The 21,283-nt window shown below is 35.8% G+C and overlaps 1 protein-coding gene across 4 annotated transcripts in view; it reads right to left on the bottom strand.

Annotated features, from left to right (window-relative positions):
- INPP4B (inositol polyphosphate-4-phosphatase type II B) overlaps positions 1 to 21,283 on the bottom strand; it is a 551,727-nt gene that overhangs the window by 141,398 nt on the left and 389,046 nt on the right. For all 4 annotated transcript variants that reach the window (XR_001884600.1, XM_017867638.1, XM_017867644.1 and 1 more), the window contains one exon: positions 3,011 to 3,188. Coding sequence is in view for 3 of the 4 variants with exons in the window: in XM_017867638.1 (XP_017723127.1) it covers positions 3,011 to 3,188 (178 nt within the window). In the remaining variant the exon portion in view is untranslated. The remainder of the gene's footprint in view (positions 1 to 3,010; positions 3,189 to 21,283) is intronic.

Genomic DNA, 21,283 nt, shown 5'->3' with positions numbered 1-21,283 from the left:
TGTTAAAATAATATTATCCACCGCATGGAACTCTGAAAATTGAAGAGCTTATAAGACTATCTCAGAGTTATTAAGCCACCAATAAATGCTAGCTATTACTGTCACTTCATCATCATAACCACTACTATCAAGAGTCTTGGAATTCCTGGGAAGAACAGGCCTGTGTTTTATTCCATTTTTCTACCTTTTGTGTTGAGCACAGTGACTGGAAAAGAATATGAATTCAGGAATTATTTTTAGTTTATAAATTGTGTGTGTTTGTCTCTACCAACAGTGTTTAGATGGATGGAATTTTGGCTGGGGAGCCCTATCCATGTGCCTTGGTTCTCAGTAGCAGTAGAGATGATGTAAATTACCTTTGGATCTACACATATTGCCTACTCAAAGACTCCTGGAATATGACCTCTCAGCAAGTTGAATTTTTCCGTTGCCACTTCCTTTTCCCCCAGACTATGAGTATATGTTTAATTGATAATGATTTAATGGCTATTGTCTTCAGATGCAATGGCTTACCTACGAGGAGAGACGCCATCTCATTACAAAATAGAATACCTCCTTCTTCACTGCCCTGGGCTGCCCTTAGCCTTCCCCAGGTGCCCCAAGTCTACAACAGTAAACTCTTCCATGTTCAGGTGCTCAAAGGCTATGAAACCTTTACATTTCCCTGATAAGCATGAATATAGATAACTCCTTACTGTCTTGAATATGCTATATGGATAAGTCCCCAAGAAAACAACTCTAGGTACCTATTTTCCAAACATACCAGTTTAGAATCAGTAAAGGAAACCAGGGACTATCCATGAAGTAAACAGTTTTATTTTATAACCCATAGTATACAACAAGCCCAAAACTTAAAAACAGAACTTTTAAAGCTTACATCCTGCTAATATTAAATTATATTTAAATTTAGAATACCACTAAAACCATCTCTCTTTCATACCTGAATTCATGGATCATACTTTGTTTTAAACCATGAGCTACTAAGAGTTTTCATAGACTATACAAAACTTTTAACTTAGATAATTCTCTGAAATTCCAGGCATGAATTCTTAAAAGAATGCATGGCTTGCAAACTTAACTTAAAAAAAAAGATCCTCCTAGTTTTAAGGACTGAGAGATTTATTAGTTGACTAAACTTGTCTACTCAGTAGAAAAGAGAAAACATAGGGGAAAAAGTTGGAGCAATGCTGGATTCAAGGAGAAGAGAATGCCCAACCTAACCTCCCCCACCACCAAAATCACTGCAGCAAGTTGTAAATGATGTATGAAATGACAAATCCCTGCCCAGTGCACAAGAATATAAATACTGCTCTGTAATCACTGCAGTGGTGTGCTACTTGCTAAAATTTTCAGCTTAGGTGAACCCAGGAAAACCTCACCTCATCTGTAAATCCAAAAAAACAAATGAACCAAAATGAGATTATATTATTTTACTGTATGCAACAACCTCCTCTTTTTTCTCTTTCCCTAGCCATAAAAAACATACTTACTGAATATCTAGAATACTTAGGTGTTACTAAGGCATTTGTCTAAGAAAAATTTTTTAAAAAACTTTTAAATAAGGAAATGTCAAAATCCATATATTAGATGGAGGACACTAGAAAGAACTTCCATTCTGGAGTCATCCAGACCCAGGTTTGAACCCGAGTTTTGTTTGAATCCTGTATTTGACTCTAGCTGCATGACTTTTCACATTTTAAAATTTATCTGAGCTTTAGCATTTTCTGTGTTAAATGAAAATAATACATTCTCCATAATTCTGATGATTAAATAAATGACATAAAGTGTGAAGCCCATTGCCCTATTTGACACAGAGTAAGAACTTGCAAAATTTGGGTCAATATTTTCCTCCCTTTTCATGACGGAGGCATGTGTTCTGGCATGGAAGGAACGCTGCATTTTGAACTGGAAGTTCTGAGTTTGGTTTTTCACTTTTTAATTTATTAGACAATTCACTTGAACTTTCTGAATAGATATTAACTATTTTTTTCATGAAAATAGGTATGTTTTCTCCTATGAGAATAACATGTAAAAATGTATAAACTGAAATGTTAAATAAGTATAAGATATTATTATAAATTAACATACCTGAATAAAAAGTATGGACATACATAAGATCCAGGTTTCTATGAATTTGTTCTTCAGAGAGGTGAAAAACTATGCTTTTGTCTTATTCTACAATTATGAGAATTTTCTTCTGTCAGTTTCTTCAAGGGCATATTTACTAGAAGTGTCTCATAAAAAAAATTACATGATCTCCTTAAAATGCAGAGGTGAAGGATGCACACATTGGAAGTGGACTCCAGGACACTGATTGTACATTGGAAATCAACTGTCACTTGTCTTTTTCTATCTGAGCTTTCTATCACACAACTAGCTGCCCTCGTTAGCTCTGGAAGTTGATATTGAGTGTCTACCCCATGCCAGACTAGCTCTCCTTTCTGCAGATAAAGGAACAAGTCACCGTTGGAAAAACTAAGGCTTAGATCAAATAACTAACACATTTGGAAATTTTTAGAATCTCTCCTCAGTAAATAATGTTGTAGAGAGCAAACCGAGGCAGAGGAAGGACCCCATACAGACTGATGTAAATCCACATCAAAGTTCTGCCTTCAAATGAAGTGTCATTCCTATTCAAATGTAAAGCTTTATATGCATAAAAATTAGGTGATCACCAGAGGAAAATAAAGTAATTTTCAAAATCTCATTTAATTCACTTAATAAGACCATAAACCAAAGAAAATGAAAAATGCCAAGGAAAAGAGAAGATATATACTAACCAATAACAGGTTTCATTTCCTGCTAGGAAAAAAAAAAGAGTGCTCAGTAAGATTTGAACAGAGAATGAGGCCAATTCATTTTGATCCTGTGGCAATACTTTGAAGCTTACTTTTTAACCTACTCTATTTTACATTTCCAGATGCTATGAAAGGCAATGTATGCAGAAAGCCAGACCGATGGGGATTTGAGTATTTCATTTTCCCAACTATAGCAATGATTTGGATCTTACTTTTTCTGAAAGCATCTTTAAAGAATTCTTCAGGCTGTCTGGAGAATGCTGGCTTGCAGAATTAAGCAGTAGGTCTGCATGGGTTGCTACAAGAGGTTGTAGTTGATTGATGTTGCTGAGCACTTCTTTTGCTTTGGCTGTGTTTTCAGGTGAATAGTAAATAAACTGGTATCCGGTACTGCAACAACAAAGATAAAAATAAGTTACACAAACAGCATAACGGATGTTCAGCCCTTAATACCAGATGGCAAATGATAAACAGAACTCCAAGTATCACTCTTTCCTACTGATCAGATAAGAACTGTCCTCAGAGATTTTTAATAACGCACTAACAATTTTATGTAAGGTGACAAAATACTTTTAAAACTAGGTAATCTTGTCTTTGCTAAAACACTGGGAAGATTAATACTAATATTTGACATGATTACTAATACTAATACTTGACATGACACATATGTAATCATGTCAAGTAACAGTATTCAAAACAAATTAGTATTACTATCAATTTCTAATGAACTTGAGGCCACATAAGCCAGTGGGAAAAGCAAGCTTTTATATTCAGGCCAATCTCAACTTAAATCCTGGCTTGTCACTAACTAGCTGGGTGACCTTAGGCAGCTTTCTTCCTCATCAGGAAACTGGTAATCATCATTCAAACGATTCTATGAGGTGTGTAACATTAGAAGTCATTCATATAAAGTGCCTAAAATTGTGCTTGGCACAGAGATAGCATTCAATAACTACTTCCATCCCCTCCCCCCCATGTTACTAGGTGATGGGTGTGGAGGAAGTGAATTTTAATAGCTGAGAAATGAGGAGAAAATTAATGAATGTCAAGTGGGCACATGGACAAATATATTGGATAGAAAAAGGACATTAATAGCAGAATGCTATTTCATGGTGTTATTTTATCATGATACTTTTTCTTCTTATGGTTTTCCATTTAACATACAAAGAAATCTAAAACTGATTATTAACTAAATAATTTTAGACTTTTTTTTTTTTAAGAGACAGGATCTCACTCTGTCACCCAGGCTGTAGTACAGTGGTGCAATCAGAGCCTACTGCATCATCTAACTCTCAGTCTCCAGTGACCCTCCCGCCTCAGCCTCTTGAGTATCTGGGACTACAGGTACAAGCCACCACATCTGACTAAATAAAAAAAAAAAAAATTTCATAGAGACCGGTCTTACTATGTTTGCACAGACTGGTCTTGAATGCCTAGCCTCGAGCAATCCTCCCCTCTTGGCCTCCCAAAGTGCTGGGATTACAGGCTTGAGAATTATTGACTTTTATAATCATCATCTAGGAACTAATCAAGCACGTTATGGGAGTAGGGATATTTTAGAGTGAAGGAATCTTTGATCCATTTCATTAGGAAAAGGCATTCCAGCAGGAAAGCTGCAAAACAGCAAAACAGCTGCCAGAAGCAAAGAAGAGGGAAGTAATGACTCGTGCATTCACAAGATTGGTGTAAACTTGCTTACATCCCATTATACCCAAATGTCAAGACATTTTTTCAAAACACTTTGCAGTCAATGTTGAGTATTTACTGAATATGTCTACTACATTTTTACCAGCTCAATTATTTAAATTCCATAATTTTATTTCTCACCTTGAAACCTCAGACACCACTAAGAAAAACTGACATCTAGGAAGCATTCTCTGTTCTATTTCTCTTCACACTAGTGATTTTCGGGAAAATTACCAGGAATATTTTAAGGAAACAGTTTTTTTTTTTTTTTTTTTTTTTTTTTGCACACATAATGAATATTCCTGATTTATTTACTTATTTAGTAAAAGATTAAAAGAAATGCTCTTTGAGGCTTGGGCTACTCAGAAGATTGAACAATAAGTCAATGAAGGTTTATGAAGGTTTATGAAGGCTAAAGAAACGCACTACTAGTTTATGACCCTTACAGATATTTGCTCTCAGTTTTTTACTTGTAGACTTTTAAATGTCAGAAGTGAGGGCTTCAAATAAAACATACCTTAATTTGCTATTATGTATATCTTAATGCAAGTTAAAGTAAATGAAAAATAACAATTGTGAGGAGGGAAAAGGAAACAGCAGTCCTTGCCAATTCTTTGTGTCTCTTTCTGACTTCTTGAGTGGTTAAGACAGATCTCATGCAGGAGTGTACTAAGGACTTTCGAAAAGAAATCATGAACTCAAGTTGGATATAAAGTTTAATCCATAATAGACTTTAATAAACAGCTCCACATTATTTTTGCAAAGAAAATGATTCTCTAAAGATACAGACGTGTCACCAGAATTTAAACAATGTTTGATACCCAGCAGTTCCGAGAGCAGAAAGCAGGACCTACTTACAGACCCAGTACAGAGCCATGTGGTCGCTGCTATGTGATCCCTCTTTGCAGGTCTGCTATTCTGTCATCAGAGGTTGCTTCCTGTCTCCTCTTATGGCTATTTACAGACTCCCCATGGCTTAGCCTTTGGAAAGCTAGAATGCTCATGGCCTTGTGGGGTCTTCCATCTCTCTCTTCACATGACTGCTTTCTGAATGTATCTTCTCTGGTCTCTCATACACTCACTTCTATCCATTCCATTTTACTCCTATCACTATTGCCTTCCTTCTTTAGTATTATTCTTTCCCAGAAGTTCACTGTTACTGTTTTCCTGAATATTACTACTTTCATTATCAAATTCCCTGACAGTCTCTACTCCATTCTTCTCTAATTCACACATTTCTAATATTTATTCTGCACATGTTCTTTACTTATGCCCTAGTTGAACGGTGCTCAAATTTTAGCAGTCAAAATGAGATTCCCTTGGGGATGAGGACAGGCCTCAATGTTTCCTGAAAAAATGCAGATTCCTTGGCAACATCAAGAGATTCTGCTTTAGTAGGGCATAGCATTTGTGACAAGCACCTCCGGAGATACAGATGTAGGGATGGAGCATCTTTAGAGATACCCTGTCACTGTTTCAACTGAGATCCCCTGTAAACCCTTGATCATGCTACACAAGTACTCTGATAAAAGTTCCCTCTTAAGGGATTCAAATTTTCTTAGCACCTTTTACAAGGCTACTTTTACACCCCATCTTATTCACACACGTTGCTTTGGTTCCCTCCTCATTACCAGTGTTTGCTCTCCTAACCTTTTTCATCATCATTTCATCTTTTCCCTCCCAATATATTCCCTTTCGTCTCCCCAATACATTCTCCAATCACCACAATAGGACATAATCCTAACTTCTGCCTCTTTCTCCTAATTCAGTCTTCTTTGGAGCAGAGTTATGTAGCAGGCATCGGTTGAAGTCTTTTTAATGATGAACACCTCACCTAGTGAGGCTGAAAGATTCATCTTCCACAATAAAAGCCAATGCTGGTGTCCAGGATGAAAGGATGAAATAGTATGGTACGGAAAAAAAAATCACCACTCACAAAATAATTTTAAGTATACATAAATTTTATCTACCTATTCAGTGCCTTACTCTTTAAACATGTCATATATTTTAACAGTTATAGCTTCTTAAATGGGAAGTAATAAGTATAATTTAATTATCTAGATAAAAAGAATATAGCTAAACTCTATTTTATAGTAGTACGAAATTTAAACTGGATCCAAACACTTGAGTCAACAATCAATCAGATGACTCTGGAAGAAAGACAAAATATTTACTTGGACGAAATATTTTATAGAATACAAATAGTACTGCAAATCACAGATAATGAAAATTGAAATTAGTTTCACATTTTTTCTATAGATGAGAGAGTGAATTAAAGTGTACTATATACTTTAATATATTCATTTAAATAAGGTAATTTAATATATTTAATATTATTTTCATTAGAATGCACACCCACATCCCCATCCTCACGTTTGTGTGTGTGTATGTTGTTACTATCCATGTCATATTTTGGAGTTGTAAAAATAATATAAAGCACATAATGAAGTAACATTCACATTCATAAGCTCTAATTGCTAACCAAAGTACAATTAAAACAAGGACTTACATATTCCTGAGTGTATATTTGTGCCAGTCCCTTTTTTCTGGTCTTCCTTATTTTCCTATACACTTGTTGGCTTGCTCCAAGACTCAGTTCTTGGAACTCTTTTATCTATATTTCCCTCCTAAGTAATCTCATGGTTCAAATACACATGTTGCACTAATGCTTTCCAAATCTCCATCTCTAGCCTAGACTTTCACCCCGAACTCCAATGAAAACAAAAGCTCTCCTATTTACAGATCCAGCTTAACATGTCCCAAACGGATCCCGAGATCTGCTGCCCGCTTTCAACACCCGGCTCCTTTGCACTCTTTCCCATCTTAGATTATGGCAGGTCCATTTAATATTGTCTGTCATTCTTTGGCTCTTATCTTTCATCCAAATTTTCAGAAAGTCTTGCCTTTTCCTTCAAAATATATCCAGAATCCAGCTACTTATTTCCACATTCATTGCAACCACCCCATCATTCCTGCCACTAGGATTAGTGTAATAGTTCACAAATTGGTCTCCACACCTCTGTACTTAAACTTATCTATTGCAAGATAAACAATACTCTTAAGATATTGAAGTCCTTGACTTATGCTTAGGGTTTGAAGAAGGCAGGAGGCAGACAAGAAGAGAAATATAATTTATTTTCCTTAACTCCTTGACCACAAGTGCACATTGTGGGACTTGCCCTGTTACTTATCCATCCTTTCACTTCCCACTCCATTGCTACCTCCACTCCTTAATCTGTTTGCTCAACCAAGCTACTACTTTGCACAGCGGAGTCATTAAAAAAGATAGATGAGACATGATTAACAGGCAAGGAGGAAAACAAGAAAGAAAAGACAGGGAAGGTGGGGCATGAACAGAAGGGGATTGGGATTGATGAGTTTAGGGAAAAATGACTTAGAGTGGTGTGTCTCTTCTCCTGTGGCAGAATTAAATGTCCAGAGGGAAAAAAAATCTAGAACATCTAGAACTATTTCCACTTATCTTTTTCTAGCTCAAACACACCTTGTAAAAAACAAAAAAAAAAAAAAAAAAGTGGTCTCTTGAATCCGGAGGAAGGGATATATATGCTCTCAGTTCTGACTGAGAAGAAAATAATGTGGATCACAAAAGAAAATTTACACCTTAGTGCACTTAAATATACCCTTCTGGTCTCACATGGTTTAATAACAGGCTTTGTGCCTCTCTGCTTTCCCCAATGCACCCTTTCCATTTTCTACTGGAAGTGGGGTTTGGAGAAAAGAATTAGAAACAAAAACAGAAACAAAACAGTATTTTACCTCCTATGGATTTCACTTATATAATTAAATGAGCTATATGATCTGTACTTAAATTAATATTTATCTTTACTCCTGTTCTAAAAAAATCATGGTTTTGAGACGGGCGCAGTGGCTCACACCTATAATCCCTGCACTTCAGGAGGCCAAGGCGGGCAGCTTGCCTGAGCTCAGGAGTTTGAGGTCAGCCTGGGAAACATAGTGAAACTCTGTCTCTACTAAAATATAAAAAATTAGCCAGGCATGGCAGCATGCACCTGTAGTCTTAGCTACTCAGGAGGCTGAGGTAGGAGAATTGCTTGAACCCGGGAGGCGGAGGTTGCAGTGAGCCAAGATGGCCCCACTGCACTCCAGTGTGGGCAACAGAGCAAAACTCCATCTCAAAAAAAAAAGAAAAGAAAAGAAAAGAAAGAAAAAAAAAAGAAATCATGGTTTCAAGAAAATTTTAGAATCAAAGAGTGTTCTGATCAAAAGTTGATTCTGTCATTTATTAGCTCTGTGACAAATGATGCTAATTAAGCAGGAAAAAAAAATTAGCATTCGTTTCTGCTCAAAATTCCCCCTCTGAGAAAATGTGTTTATTGGCTCAGATCACAGTGGTTTCTACTATTCCACTTTTCAGTTTGCAAGTTCTTACTTGCACTTTCTAAACCACTGAAACCTCTTTTTTATGCACATCCTTTACTTAGCCCTATTCTTGCTTTAATGCAAAATTTCCAGGTACCATTATATGACCTTTAAATAAGCAAAGTCCAATGTGCTTTATTTCCTTTCCTGGCCTATTCCCACTTGTCCATGAGTTCACTTGCCTTGATTTCCTTTGCCACCTTCCAAGATCTAGTCAGTTCTATTTCTGCCTAGTATGGCTTCTGGTATTTTCATGTTGTCCCTCTGCCAGGGTGTTATGAGGATAATACCCAAACCTGGTCTCCTGATTCCTTCCAACCTCAAAACCTTCTCAGCTTCATCCTAGACCTTATGCCCTAATATACTTAATCAAGTATAGGATAAGAAAGATCCAGGAGTAAAAATCATTCCCCAGTACTCTACAAATATAAATGTTCCTTTGACTGCAAACAGGCATGAGAGACCTTTTTGGGGTGACGAAAATGTCCTAAAATGGGATTGTGGTGATGACTGCACAACCCTGTAAATTTATTAAAAATCTTCAAATTATATACTTCCAAAAGTTCATTTTTATTCTAGAAAACTATACTACAATAAATTTCTTTTAGAAAACCAAATCTTTCCAGCATAAGACATTATAGACTAACAATTATGATTCTGAGATAATACAAAAAAAAAAAAACAGAAGGTACATATATAAGCCATTTTATTTTTTTCATGTTAAATCAGACAATACTTTAAGCGAATCCCCAATAAAGCCAATATTTTATACTGCATAATTTATGCTAATAATTTAAATCTCCTCCTCTATCATGTTAATAGATAATAATCATTGGGTACATATACACTATGGGCCTAGCATTATGTTAAATGTTACTTTTTCACGGATTATATTATTTAATTTTGACAACAATCCTCTAAGGAACAAATATTAATCCAAGATGTAGAAACTGAAGCTTGAGTAAGTTAAGTAACTTGACCTGGATCACACAAACTAGCATAGATGTTAAAACCAGGTTCAAACCTGGGTCTTTACTGTTACACAGTTTGAACTCCTAATTATGTTTTACTATCTTTTGAACACAGTATCAACCAATTTTAAATCTGGAAAAATTAAAATGCTATAACTAATATGGAAAACATCTTTAATAAGTATCACTTATAAATATTAAAATAAACTAAAACTAAGAAGTTATCACCTAATTAAAACAAAGTTCATTAGAGATGTATGATTCTATTTTATAACACAGACTGAAGAATTTCAGAATTGTCTCACAGTAAATTATTTTCAACAAATATTTAATAACTACTACTCAGTCAATGAATTAAGAAAAGCAAAAAGACAGAGGTACTCAGTTAACAAGGTAATCAGTGGATCATGTGTAATGATGCCAGCCCACTAAATGCTACATGCAGGGCGGGTAGTGAGAAAGAAGAAAAAGGGAAATACTATTTTGTCTGAGTCTTTTTCCCACAAGAGCTTGCAACCTAAGGCTCTAGATGCTTGGTGTCTATGAATATCCTGAGGACAGCTGCAGTTTCAGGGCTTGCTTACTAACCACTCTGCACTAAAGTTCCTTACGTTCCTGAGAGGAAAGGAAAAGGATGGCATATTGCGTCCAACTGTTCTACGTTTTCCGAAATTGCAGAATCTTTTTGTTACCTAGTTTCCATATTTGCTGGAAGTAGAAGTTGCAAAAAGATTTTATGAAAACATTTCTCTTATTTTACAACTAAAAAAAGGAGGAAAGATAAAACAAATATTCAAAAATAAATATAACTGTATTTATCTGTGGCATTCTAAGTAAACTTACCTTTCCAACACATTCACTGATATGATTAGATTGATGTCTTCTATACACGTCATATTTTCTTTCAGGCACATTTTTTACATACAGCTCTACATACCTCATAATCCACAGAATAATTGAAATGACTACATAATATTCAGCTTTAGTGATGCAGAATAGTTTGCTTATTCATTCATTAATTCAAAATGCTTATACTATTTTACTCTTATGAATGGTAATCTATGAACATCTCTGAAAATTTACTCCTTTTATTTTATTGTGGCCATATTCCTAAAAAAAGTGGTATTCCTAAGGGGTATTTGAAAGGGCTGTAGATAGAAAACTGATAAGGCTAGAGCTTTAAAACTATTTTTACTGACTACTAGGCAGAACAATTTTAGGCAGATTAACATAGTAATTGACTCTGAGTGCAAATCACCACATCAATTCACATGATTTTTAATAGTACAAATAATTTATTTTAAAAAGTATATTCTCTTAAAGACCCATAAGGAATTGAGTAGACCAACTACATTTTATTTCTCTCTGGTGGACAGCAAAATCCCTTCCTAAGTTAACATTGCACACTTATGAAGAGGATGTTTGTGTTGATCATCTTTTGACTGCTTGAGGGTAAATGAGTATGGAAGAAAAACTTGTAAGGACAGAAGTCTAATTTTCTAGCTTTGGTTCTGTTATTAGCTATATTGGTGACTGAATCTTTGGTCGTTGGTATTTTCATCAATAAAATAAGTAGGAGAATTCAGGCTTTCTGGGATCCTCCATAAGTTCTATGATTTAAAAGATTATTGGCTGGGCATGGTGACTCACGCCAGTAATCCCAGCACTTTGGGAGGCTGAGGCAGGTGGATCACGAGGTCAGGAGATCAAGACCATCCTGGTTAACACGGTGAAACCGCATCTGTACAAAAATTACAAAAAATTAGCCGGGCGTGGTGGTGGGCGCCTGTGGTCTCAGCTACTCGGGAGGCTGAGGCAGGAGAATGGCGTGAACCTGGGAGGCAGAGCTTCCAGTGAGATGAGATCAGGCCACTGCACTCCAGCCTGAGCAACAGACAGAGACTCCGTCTCAAAAAAAAAAAAAAAAAAAATTCTTAATGTGAAAAAAAGCACAGACTCAACAAGATTATTTTCTTATTTTTCAAAATGTCTCTTTAATGGAATATAAACAACTGACCTTATTAATTAAGCAATGGAAATATCTTATTTCCTGTATCCCCTTTCTCAGCTGTCTTGGCATTTGCCCAGTTATAGAAACCAGAAACCTAAGAGTGCTTCAATCCTGCCCTGTCTCCCTCAAGCCAACATCCAACTGGATTTAAATTCTGTTAGATACTTCCTTAAAATCTTCAACTCCCCAGGTACCTGTTTTCCCTCATGCCACTATTGTAATAGTCTAATTGTTTGCAATTCTTCTGTTCTCTCTACACTGTCACTCCAAATACCATGATCATGCCAGTCTTCAGCTGAAAACCTACCAATTGCAGTATCTGTAACCTACAGGGTGAACTGCCAGGAGCTGACATAGCAAATAATTGTTTAAGATTTGGTCCCTGCTCCCTGCCCAGCCTAACATCCTTTCACATTCAGCTACACTCTAGCAGCTGCTCTGTGTTGCTGGTCTAGCAGCTGCTCTGTGTTGCTGGAGTTTATAAGCCAAGGTGCAGTGAATGGCACTATCATTCCCCAGATGTATGTGGGAGTCTTCCTTGATACCTCTGGGTTCTTACCTCTACTCCTAACACACACACAACCCCCAGTTGCCCCTAAATACCTCTGTAATTTATCTTCTCTCCACCTCTGCTGACACTATAAGCCAATCCATCTTCCTTCTCTGATGGGGTTACCACAATAATCAATTATTAACGTAAGCCTCATCACAAGGAAGAGGACATTGAAATAATTCAGGTAAAGTCTTCTCTAACAACGATTTTCCAATAACAGTATTTATCTCATGTAACACAGCCAATTGTTTGATTTTTCCATGACATAAATTCCATATGTACATTTTAAAAGTTTGTAATCTTGTAGAAAAAAAAAAAAAAAAGAGATGTTCTACAGTTAACTTTCAAAGCTCTGAAAAATATAGTATATTTTATTTGTAGATGACTGGCAATTTATTTGTAGATGACTTATGTTCTGCTGTATGCTGCCTTTGCAATGATGACTGTTAAATATCTAGAACAACAGAGAGCTTTAAAACTATTCTGGAAACCACTTGGCTTTTAACAAGTTCAAAAGTTCCTCCTTGGATTTAGTGAATACTGCGGAGATAACATAGTGTGTCATGGTTTAAAATGTTGTTTCAGTTTACAGCAAAGGAGAAATGTAACTTCTGATTTATAGAAAATAAATCTTCAAATCATATTATCTTTATATATTTAGTTTAAAAAGTAAACAGGAAAAAATGTATTTTTTCCTGTAATTTTCATATTAGACTTAACATTTTTGCTTTTAAACCCTAATCTTCTTGATTATTTTTTTCTGACATATCTCCAGGTATACACATGTAGCCACAACCATAGGGAAGACAAGGAAACCCAAGAGTGAGAGGTTCAGTGGCTTTCTGAAATCCCACAATACGACTGGTTATGTATTTTGTCATTTTCAGACTGCCCCCTTCACCAAATTTCATATCATTAAAAATGTGGGGATAGTTTAGCAAATACATTTTGTCATTTACAATTGAAGTCATTTTCTTTAAAAAAAAATAATTAACTTTTTAAAATTCTGAACTGTCACACTATACACAGTGCCTCTTGCCTAAACATCAGATCATTCTTTGCCTCACAAGCTTTTGGACAGGTTATTGGAAGAATGCCACAACTTGGAAGTGTTAAAGTCACTACTGCATTACTGATACTGAATCAGGTTTTTAAGTTAGCCATTTTTTAAATAAATTGTCTCCCTTCTTTCAGAAGACATAAAAGCATATTTTCCCTTGCCAGTGAGGTACAGGGAAACACTGATGTTATACCTGCCAAATATATGTATAGGTTTTGTTATCAAAACCTGTAAGACATTTCCCACAAGTGCCTTTTTGTTTCTTTTTCCTAAATCCAAAAAAAGTCTCTATGCCCACTACCTAATTCTGTCACACTGATCTCTTCTTCAGGCATAGTCACTGGTTCTTCCCTTCGCTCTTACGGCAGGCAACCCTTTGACGTTATTCATTCATTTCCCCATATATATGTCCATTCATCAAACACTTATCAAGTTAGTCCCTGCGGATACTGACTGTGGTAAACTGGACAGACCCATTTCATATTCTCAGAGCACACATAGTCTAGAAGGGTTTCGTACACTGGAGGCTTAAAGCAGACTTGGCTTAGACAAGGAGTCAGAAGAAGCTTCCAGGCAAAAATGATTTTAAGCTAAGACCTGTGGTGGTGAGAAAGTTCTCTCTGATTCACTATGGAGGGCAGTGGGGAGGGAAAGATGATGGTGTCGTGGTGCGAGATGAAGCTGGAGAAGAAACCAGGGCCAGATCACATGTATATATTATTGCACCTTAGATTTTCTCCTGCAAGCAAGAGGCAGCTAAAAAATGTTTAAAATTATGAAATCACAAGAATACATATTTGACTTTAAGAAATATAATTCCAACCAAGATAAAGATAAATGATTGGGTGAGAGCCAGTCTGGAAGGAAGGATAGTAATTAAGAGGTTTGATAGTAGAATATTTAAAAGACAGTGGTTCTATGGGCTAGGATTATCTTAACCCATATTTTATTATTAAAATGAATAACTTCCAGATATATAAGAAGGTAAATTAATTTTAAGAGAAAGCAAGGGAGAAAAAGTTGTCAAGGATTTTCAGGTGCTACATTGAACAGTGGGGTAGATGATCATACCTTTTTATTAAGAACCATAACCCCCAAAGGAAGCAAGTTTGAGAGCCAAAGGGATGCAAAATGATTCAATATCTCAATCTTGAGGTGTATGGGAGATATGAGTAAAGTGGAGCTACCTGCTAGATGCTTATAAACATAAATATAAATATAAATACATATATATGTATTTATATGTATTTACACATCTCATTAGCCATACCTCTACTTCACACATGAATAATATCCAAAGCTCAGTACTCAAGACTGAATGAGAAATTAGGCATATTATTAATATTAATACAACTTTTCGGTGGTATTATTTCTAAAATTTAACTATCTCTTAACTAAGAAGCCTTAGTTTCTTAGTTAAGAAAGAAGTCCTCTTAACTAAGTGTAGTTATATTAAGTGTAGGAATTTATCTAGAAGAAACACTCAGAAATTTGCAAAGATATATGAATAAGGATATACCTTGCAAGTGCAGGTGGTTCTAACCACAAACTTAGGAACAATCTAAATGACCATCAGTAGTGTATTGGTTAGATAATTACATTAAATCAAATCAATAAAATCCTACCCAGCTTACAGAAAAAATAAGATTTCCATGCACTAAATTAAGAAACTGCCTAAGCATTTTTGTGGAAATGTATCCTTTATGTATATTTACATAAATAATAGCTAATATCGATTAAGACCTCATCATGTGCCAGGCACAGTTATAAATGCTTAGTATATATAAACTCATCAAATTTTAAGAACACCCCTCTGGGGTAAGCAATATTATTTCCACTTTACAGATGAGGAAACTAAGGTACAGAAAGGTGTGGTTATCTAATGTCACAAAGACAGTATGTGAGAATCAGAATTCAAATCTACACTGGGAGTGGAGTCTATGAATTGTCTGAGATGAAAGTTTCTGCTTGTCCCAGAATGGGGGACAGAAAAATTAAACAGAGTTACAGAAAATTCAAGAACATTATATTCTCAAGATTTGAGTTTGTGGACTAAGAGAATCACTGCTAAAACTTAAATAATTTGACATTCCAAGAAGAAATCTTGCTGCAAAATATATTAAACTGCTCAGATTGGTTTGTTTTAAAAAGTGGACTGGAACAGGTAGGCTTTCAACTGTACAAGCCTCTTTATTCTTTGAATTTGTGGGCTATAAACAAATTTTGATTTTGTATACAGCTACAATGAAACTAAAAGAGGAGGAAAAACTGCATTACAAATTCACTTATTACAAATTCAGTCAGGATCATGTGAAATTGAGCAAAAGTCCTTCCATTCATTGTACCACATTTAGTTCAAAGCTTTGCAGGCCTCATTATTTACTTCGTACAGTATGTTCAAGCCTCAGCATGACTACTTAAATAAAAGCACTTTACTCTCCCTCTATGAAGATTTGGTGTTATACACAAGGAGTTGTATATAGGGAAGTCCACATGAAGAGAAACCTGGTGGACAGTTTTGGCTGATCTATCCCGTATTTGTCAAAATATGAACAGAGTTAAGAGCTGAGAGTAGCCAACAAGGAACTAACTCACAGAAGGAAAAAAAAAAAATGTACTCCCAAGGAATCAAATTATAATCAAAAGAAAAACTTTAATTACAGTTTCCTTCAAAATGATATATTGTCAGCTACTGAACACAGTCCAAAAGAAAAAAAAGGAACTGACAGGGGCTTTTATTTAAATTATTCTTATTTCCAGAGTGCCCATGTATTTTATCATAATTTTAAAAGAAAACTTTGTGACAGAAAATGTTCTTACTGAAAAGAAAAAAGTAAAGTATATTTGAAAGTGAATGGGAGATAAATTTTAGCTAAATTTTAGCTATAGCCTATGAGGCTGATGTTTTTAAACTTGGAGTATTGGGCATGACTTCCAAAGAAACACAAAGTTTTAAGTTGTTTTATAAATGAAGAGTATTATATTCATATTATGTGTATGTGTGTGTCTGTGTGTGTATATATATGTATTTATCTACATAAATGTATATACATTTGCATACCATATATATACACACCCACACTTTATTTTATTTTATTTTATTTTTTTTGAGACAGGGCCTCTGTCTGTCACCCAGAGGCTGGAGTTCAGTGGGGTGATCTTGGTTCACTTCCACCTCCACCTTGCAGGCTCAAGTGATCCTTCCGCTTTAGCCTCCCAAGCAGCTGGGACTAAAGGCACATACTACCAAGTCTGACTAATTTTTGCACTTTTTTGTAGAGACAAGAGTTTTGTCATGTTGCTCAGGCTGGTCTCAAACTCCTGAGCTCAAGCAAACCACTGACCTCGGCCTCCCAAAGTCCTGGGATTACAGGCATGAGCCATCACCCCTGGCCTATACTATGTATATAACTTAAAAATTAGTCATTTTAAACAGTTTTGCAGTTTTGAATTTTTAATAGAAAAAAATGATGTAAATTATATGTGTTAAAAAAGACTGGATGAGAGCACCCAGTATGCTACCAGTAATTGTTGTTAAGGAAGAATATTACAAGTATGCTTTTAATCTCTTTCTTTTGATTTTTCTGTTTTCCAGTAAGCATATTTCTTTACAAAACTGGAAAGTTATCAGTGAAATTATTTATTAAAATATATATCAATAAAGGATCAAAGTATTTCTACTTAAAATATATATAGTATGACTTGTGAGTTCATACAAAATACAAAGCATAGTTAAGATCTCAGACTAAATTGCACTGTCAATGACTGACAAGTCAAAGGTCTAAGTGGAATCTAGGGATCAAAGAGAAAAAAAAATCAAAGTAGGGAAAAAAAGAATTATCATCCCCAATCAAATAACACGATCACATTGCTTTCACTGAATGCTTTCAAATCACTCTCTTTCATTAAAAGAAATAAAATTTTTTATTCTTAAGAATGAAAGTGAAGGTGATTAAAACAAATATTTTTGTAACTACTGATTAGTCTGCTCATTTGTTACTGGAGAAGGCATAGAAATGTGAATTTATGTTTTGCATCTCCCAAATTAAGTAGTGGTTAATAGTTCTATCAGAAAAACACATTTCAAAGGTAACAGTATAAGGTTTTGCATCCAGTTCTCCCATTCCTGGTTTATTGGATGCCTACTATGTTATAGGTTATGGACAGGTTATTTCCCTGATATGATTTTCCCCTTTTTATGTAAAAAGCCTCCTATTTATAATAGAGAATAAGAAAATATCTACCCTCATTCCTCCTTACAGTAGTAAGAAAACTTTTCAGTCCCAGAGTTTTTGCCCTGTGACAGTGTAACCATTGATCTTATAGGAGATCCGGCTGCTTTAACTCTTTATGTTGTTGTTTGTTGTGGTCTGAATGTTTGTATTCCCCAACATTCATATGTTGAAACCTAATGATGAAGGTGATAATATTAGCAAGTGGAGCCTTTGAGAGGTGATGAGGTCATGAGGAATCTGTCCTTGTAATGGGAGGCCCCTGAGAGTTGCCTTGCCCTTCTACCAGGTGAGGGCACAGCTAGAAGGTGCCATCTATGAGGGATGGGCTCTTATCAGACACTCAATCTGCTGGTGCCTTGATTTTGGACTTCCTAGTCTATAGAACTGAGGGCCATAAGTTTCAGTTGTTTATAAATTACCTAGTTAAGATATTTTGTTAGCAGCAGGAATAGACTAAGACCTTGCTTTACTTTTCTTTAAAAAAGGTCCCCAGACTGGGCACAGTGACTCACACCTGTAATCCCAGCACTTTGGGAGGTCAAGGGAGGCCAAGGTGGGTGGATCACGAGGTCAGGAGTTCCAGATCATCCTGGCCAATATGGTAAAACCCCATCTCTACTAAAAATACAAAAAAAAAAAAAAAAATAGCCAGGCATGGTAGCATACACCTGTAGTCCCAGTTACTCAGGAGGTTGAGGCAGAAGAATCCCTTGAACCCGGGAAGCGGAGGTTGCAGTGAGCTGAGATCGCACCCCTGCACTCCAGCCTGGGTGACAGAGTGAGACTTCATCTAAAAAAAAAAAAAAAAAAAGTCCCAAATTCCAGCACGGGCTGTAGTTGTTGCAAGATCAAGTAGAGCCTGCCACATTCTTATCAGTAAAATTTTAGGTTATTTTCTTAATACTTTTGAAGTGATTTTTTTCTTTTCTGATTGAAATCTGGGGGAAGCAAATGTTCATTAAGAGCATCTGGAGCATATTCGGGGAAGGTGGGTGTGTAACCAGGGCAATTACTCAAGACAGGCATTTAAATTAGGACCACTTGCAGGGTATTAGTTCTGTAGTTCCAAATGAATACATAGATAGTAACAAATTAAAATTCTCAAGAAGAAGCTAACATGTCCTTCATGGGCTTTTTTTTTTTTTTTTTTTTTTTTAACAAAGAGTCTTGGTTTTAATTACTTTTTTGTGTTAATGAAAGAGTTGAGGCTTTTAGGTCATGATCCTACTTAGTGAAGGTTCCGTCTGAATCTGATGTTCCTGACATCGAGGCAGGTGGATTGCCTGAGGTCAGGAGTTCGAGACCAGCCTGGTGACACCCTGTCTCTACTAAAAATACAAAATTAGCCAGGGTGTGGTGGTGTGTGCCTGTAGTCCCAGCTACTTGGGAGGCCAGGGACAGGAGAATCTCTTGAACCCAGGAGGCATAGGTTGCAGTGAGCCGAGATCTTGCCATTGTACTCCTGCCTGGGCAACAAGAGCAAAACTCAGGGAAGAGAAGGGGAAGGGGAAGGGGAAGGGGAAGGGGAAGGGGAAGGGGAAGGGAAGAAAATCTGAATGTGGTGGCTCATGCCTGTAATCCCAAAACTTTGCAAGGCCAAGGCGTGCAGATCCCCTGAACCCAGGAGTTCAAGACCAGATTGAGCAAGATGTTGAAACCCTATCTCTGCAAACAAATATAAAAATTAGTTGGGCATGGTGGTGTGCATCTGTAATCCCAGCTACTTGGGAGGCTGACACAGGAGAATCACTTAAACCCAGGAGGTGGAGGTTGCAGTGAATGGAGATGGCACTAATGCACTCCAGCCTAGGCGATAGAATAACACTCCATCTCAAAAAAAAAAAAAAAAAAAAAAAGTTTAAAGAAAGCAAAATATATGTTGTAGGAATAAATTTTCCTTTCTGTTAAACAATACTAAAAGTAAAAACTTGATTCATATTTTGAGGGAGAAATCCACAAACTTTCATATGGTGTTGAAATAAATCAACTGACACTAGGTACAAGTAAGTGTTTGATGTTACAAGAGAATACATAAGTCACAAACATCCTGATTTGGGTCTATTTAAAAATGTATAATTAGAATTTTGGTTATCTTAGAAAGATATCAAGTTTTCTATATGAAATCCTCTATGATATGTTCAATTGTGTGTGTCTGAATGTTACTCAAGCCCAGATTGTCCAAGATCAAAATTCTTATAGCTTTACCCTCACATTCGGTTCCATTTTGCAACTCTCTAATGAGTTTGGGATTCTCCAAACAAAAATTTCCAGTGAGTGGTAATACTTTATATCTCAATAAATATTCTTTTACTTAGATTTCCTTTCCTCTTGACATATATCAATTGGAGCTCTATATAGTTTTTCAAGTTCAAATCATTTGTGTAGGTATTTCTGGTTTTATTCTCCAAACCTTTCATCTGTCTTCAGATAGCACTATTCGCTCATAGCTATATCAGTAGTTCTCAACCCTGGCTACACATTAGGCTCACCTGGGAGGCTTTTAAAATGTACCAATCCCTGGGCCCAAGTATCAAAGGCTTTGACTTAATTTTTCTGGGGTGATATCCTGTTATAAACAAAAGGTTTTAAAACTCTGACGGTGATTCCAGTGTGCAGCCAAGGTTGGTAACCCCTGCTCTCTATATTATTAATCTTATTGCATTATGATTATTTGTGAAACTTTTTCTCCAATTCTAGTTTTTAGCACCTTTAAGTCAGCAGCTATATCTGATTTATATGTGAATTCCAATGCCTGTGTATTTGATCTACATAATACTTATATATACAAGGCACTCCATCTCTTATTCAAGGAAAGCACAACATGTTACAGAAACATCACACAAGAAAAAACTTAATACATTACTTTGGCCTAGTAAGGCTACAAGAGAAGTAAAAATAAAATATTAGGGAGGAGAGCCAAATCAACTTGAAAAATCAGGAAATCCTAATTACAGGAGTAAAATTTTCACATGGACCATGTGTAGAATTTTGAGTAGGATTATGTAAATAGCTTTCACAGAAAGAAATGAAAAATAGTAGAAAATTAGAACAGAATAATTTCTTGTAAAAGGAAACAGAATGAGGAAAAAGGAAAAGGTAGAAATACATGAAGCCCATCTAGGAAATAGTTTGTACAGCGCTTTAGAAACAACAATAAAAGTGGGTGATGAGGGTAGACATTGGTGGGAAAATCATGGGTGCTTTGAATGCCCAATGGATAAGCATGAACTCCTCAAAGTTTCTAAGCACAGGAGTAAGGTACTCAGATACTGTGCTTTAAAAGTTCAATCTCCCTAATTAACTTATAACTTTTAATAAATATGGTTGTATGACCTGCATTGCTTTATATAAATACTATAAACAATGTTCTTATGCTAAAACCCTTTTCATTATGTGGCCATTGTATTAATCACAAAAGAGATCACCAACGGACATAAACATAAATTATATCTTTTCTCAGATGACAGTATTTTATTGGCTTAGATGAGAAAAAAATAAATGAAGGTGAAATAGTACAATGACTGTGGTAATTCCCAAAAAACCTGGCCTAAAAGAGTTGGCTATCGTT

This window comes from Rhinopithecus bieti, unplaced genomic scaffold (assembly GCF_001698545.2).
Source record: "Rhinopithecus bieti isolate Rb0 unplaced genomic scaffold, ASM169854v2 scaffold_761, whole genome shotgun sequence".
NCBI lineage: Eukaryota > Metazoa > Chordata > Mammalia > Primates > Cercopithecidae > Rhinopithecus > Rhinopithecus bieti.
The sequence above is the reverse complement of the archived record's forward strand: the minus strand, read 5'-3'. Positions and strand labels throughout refer to the sequence as shown.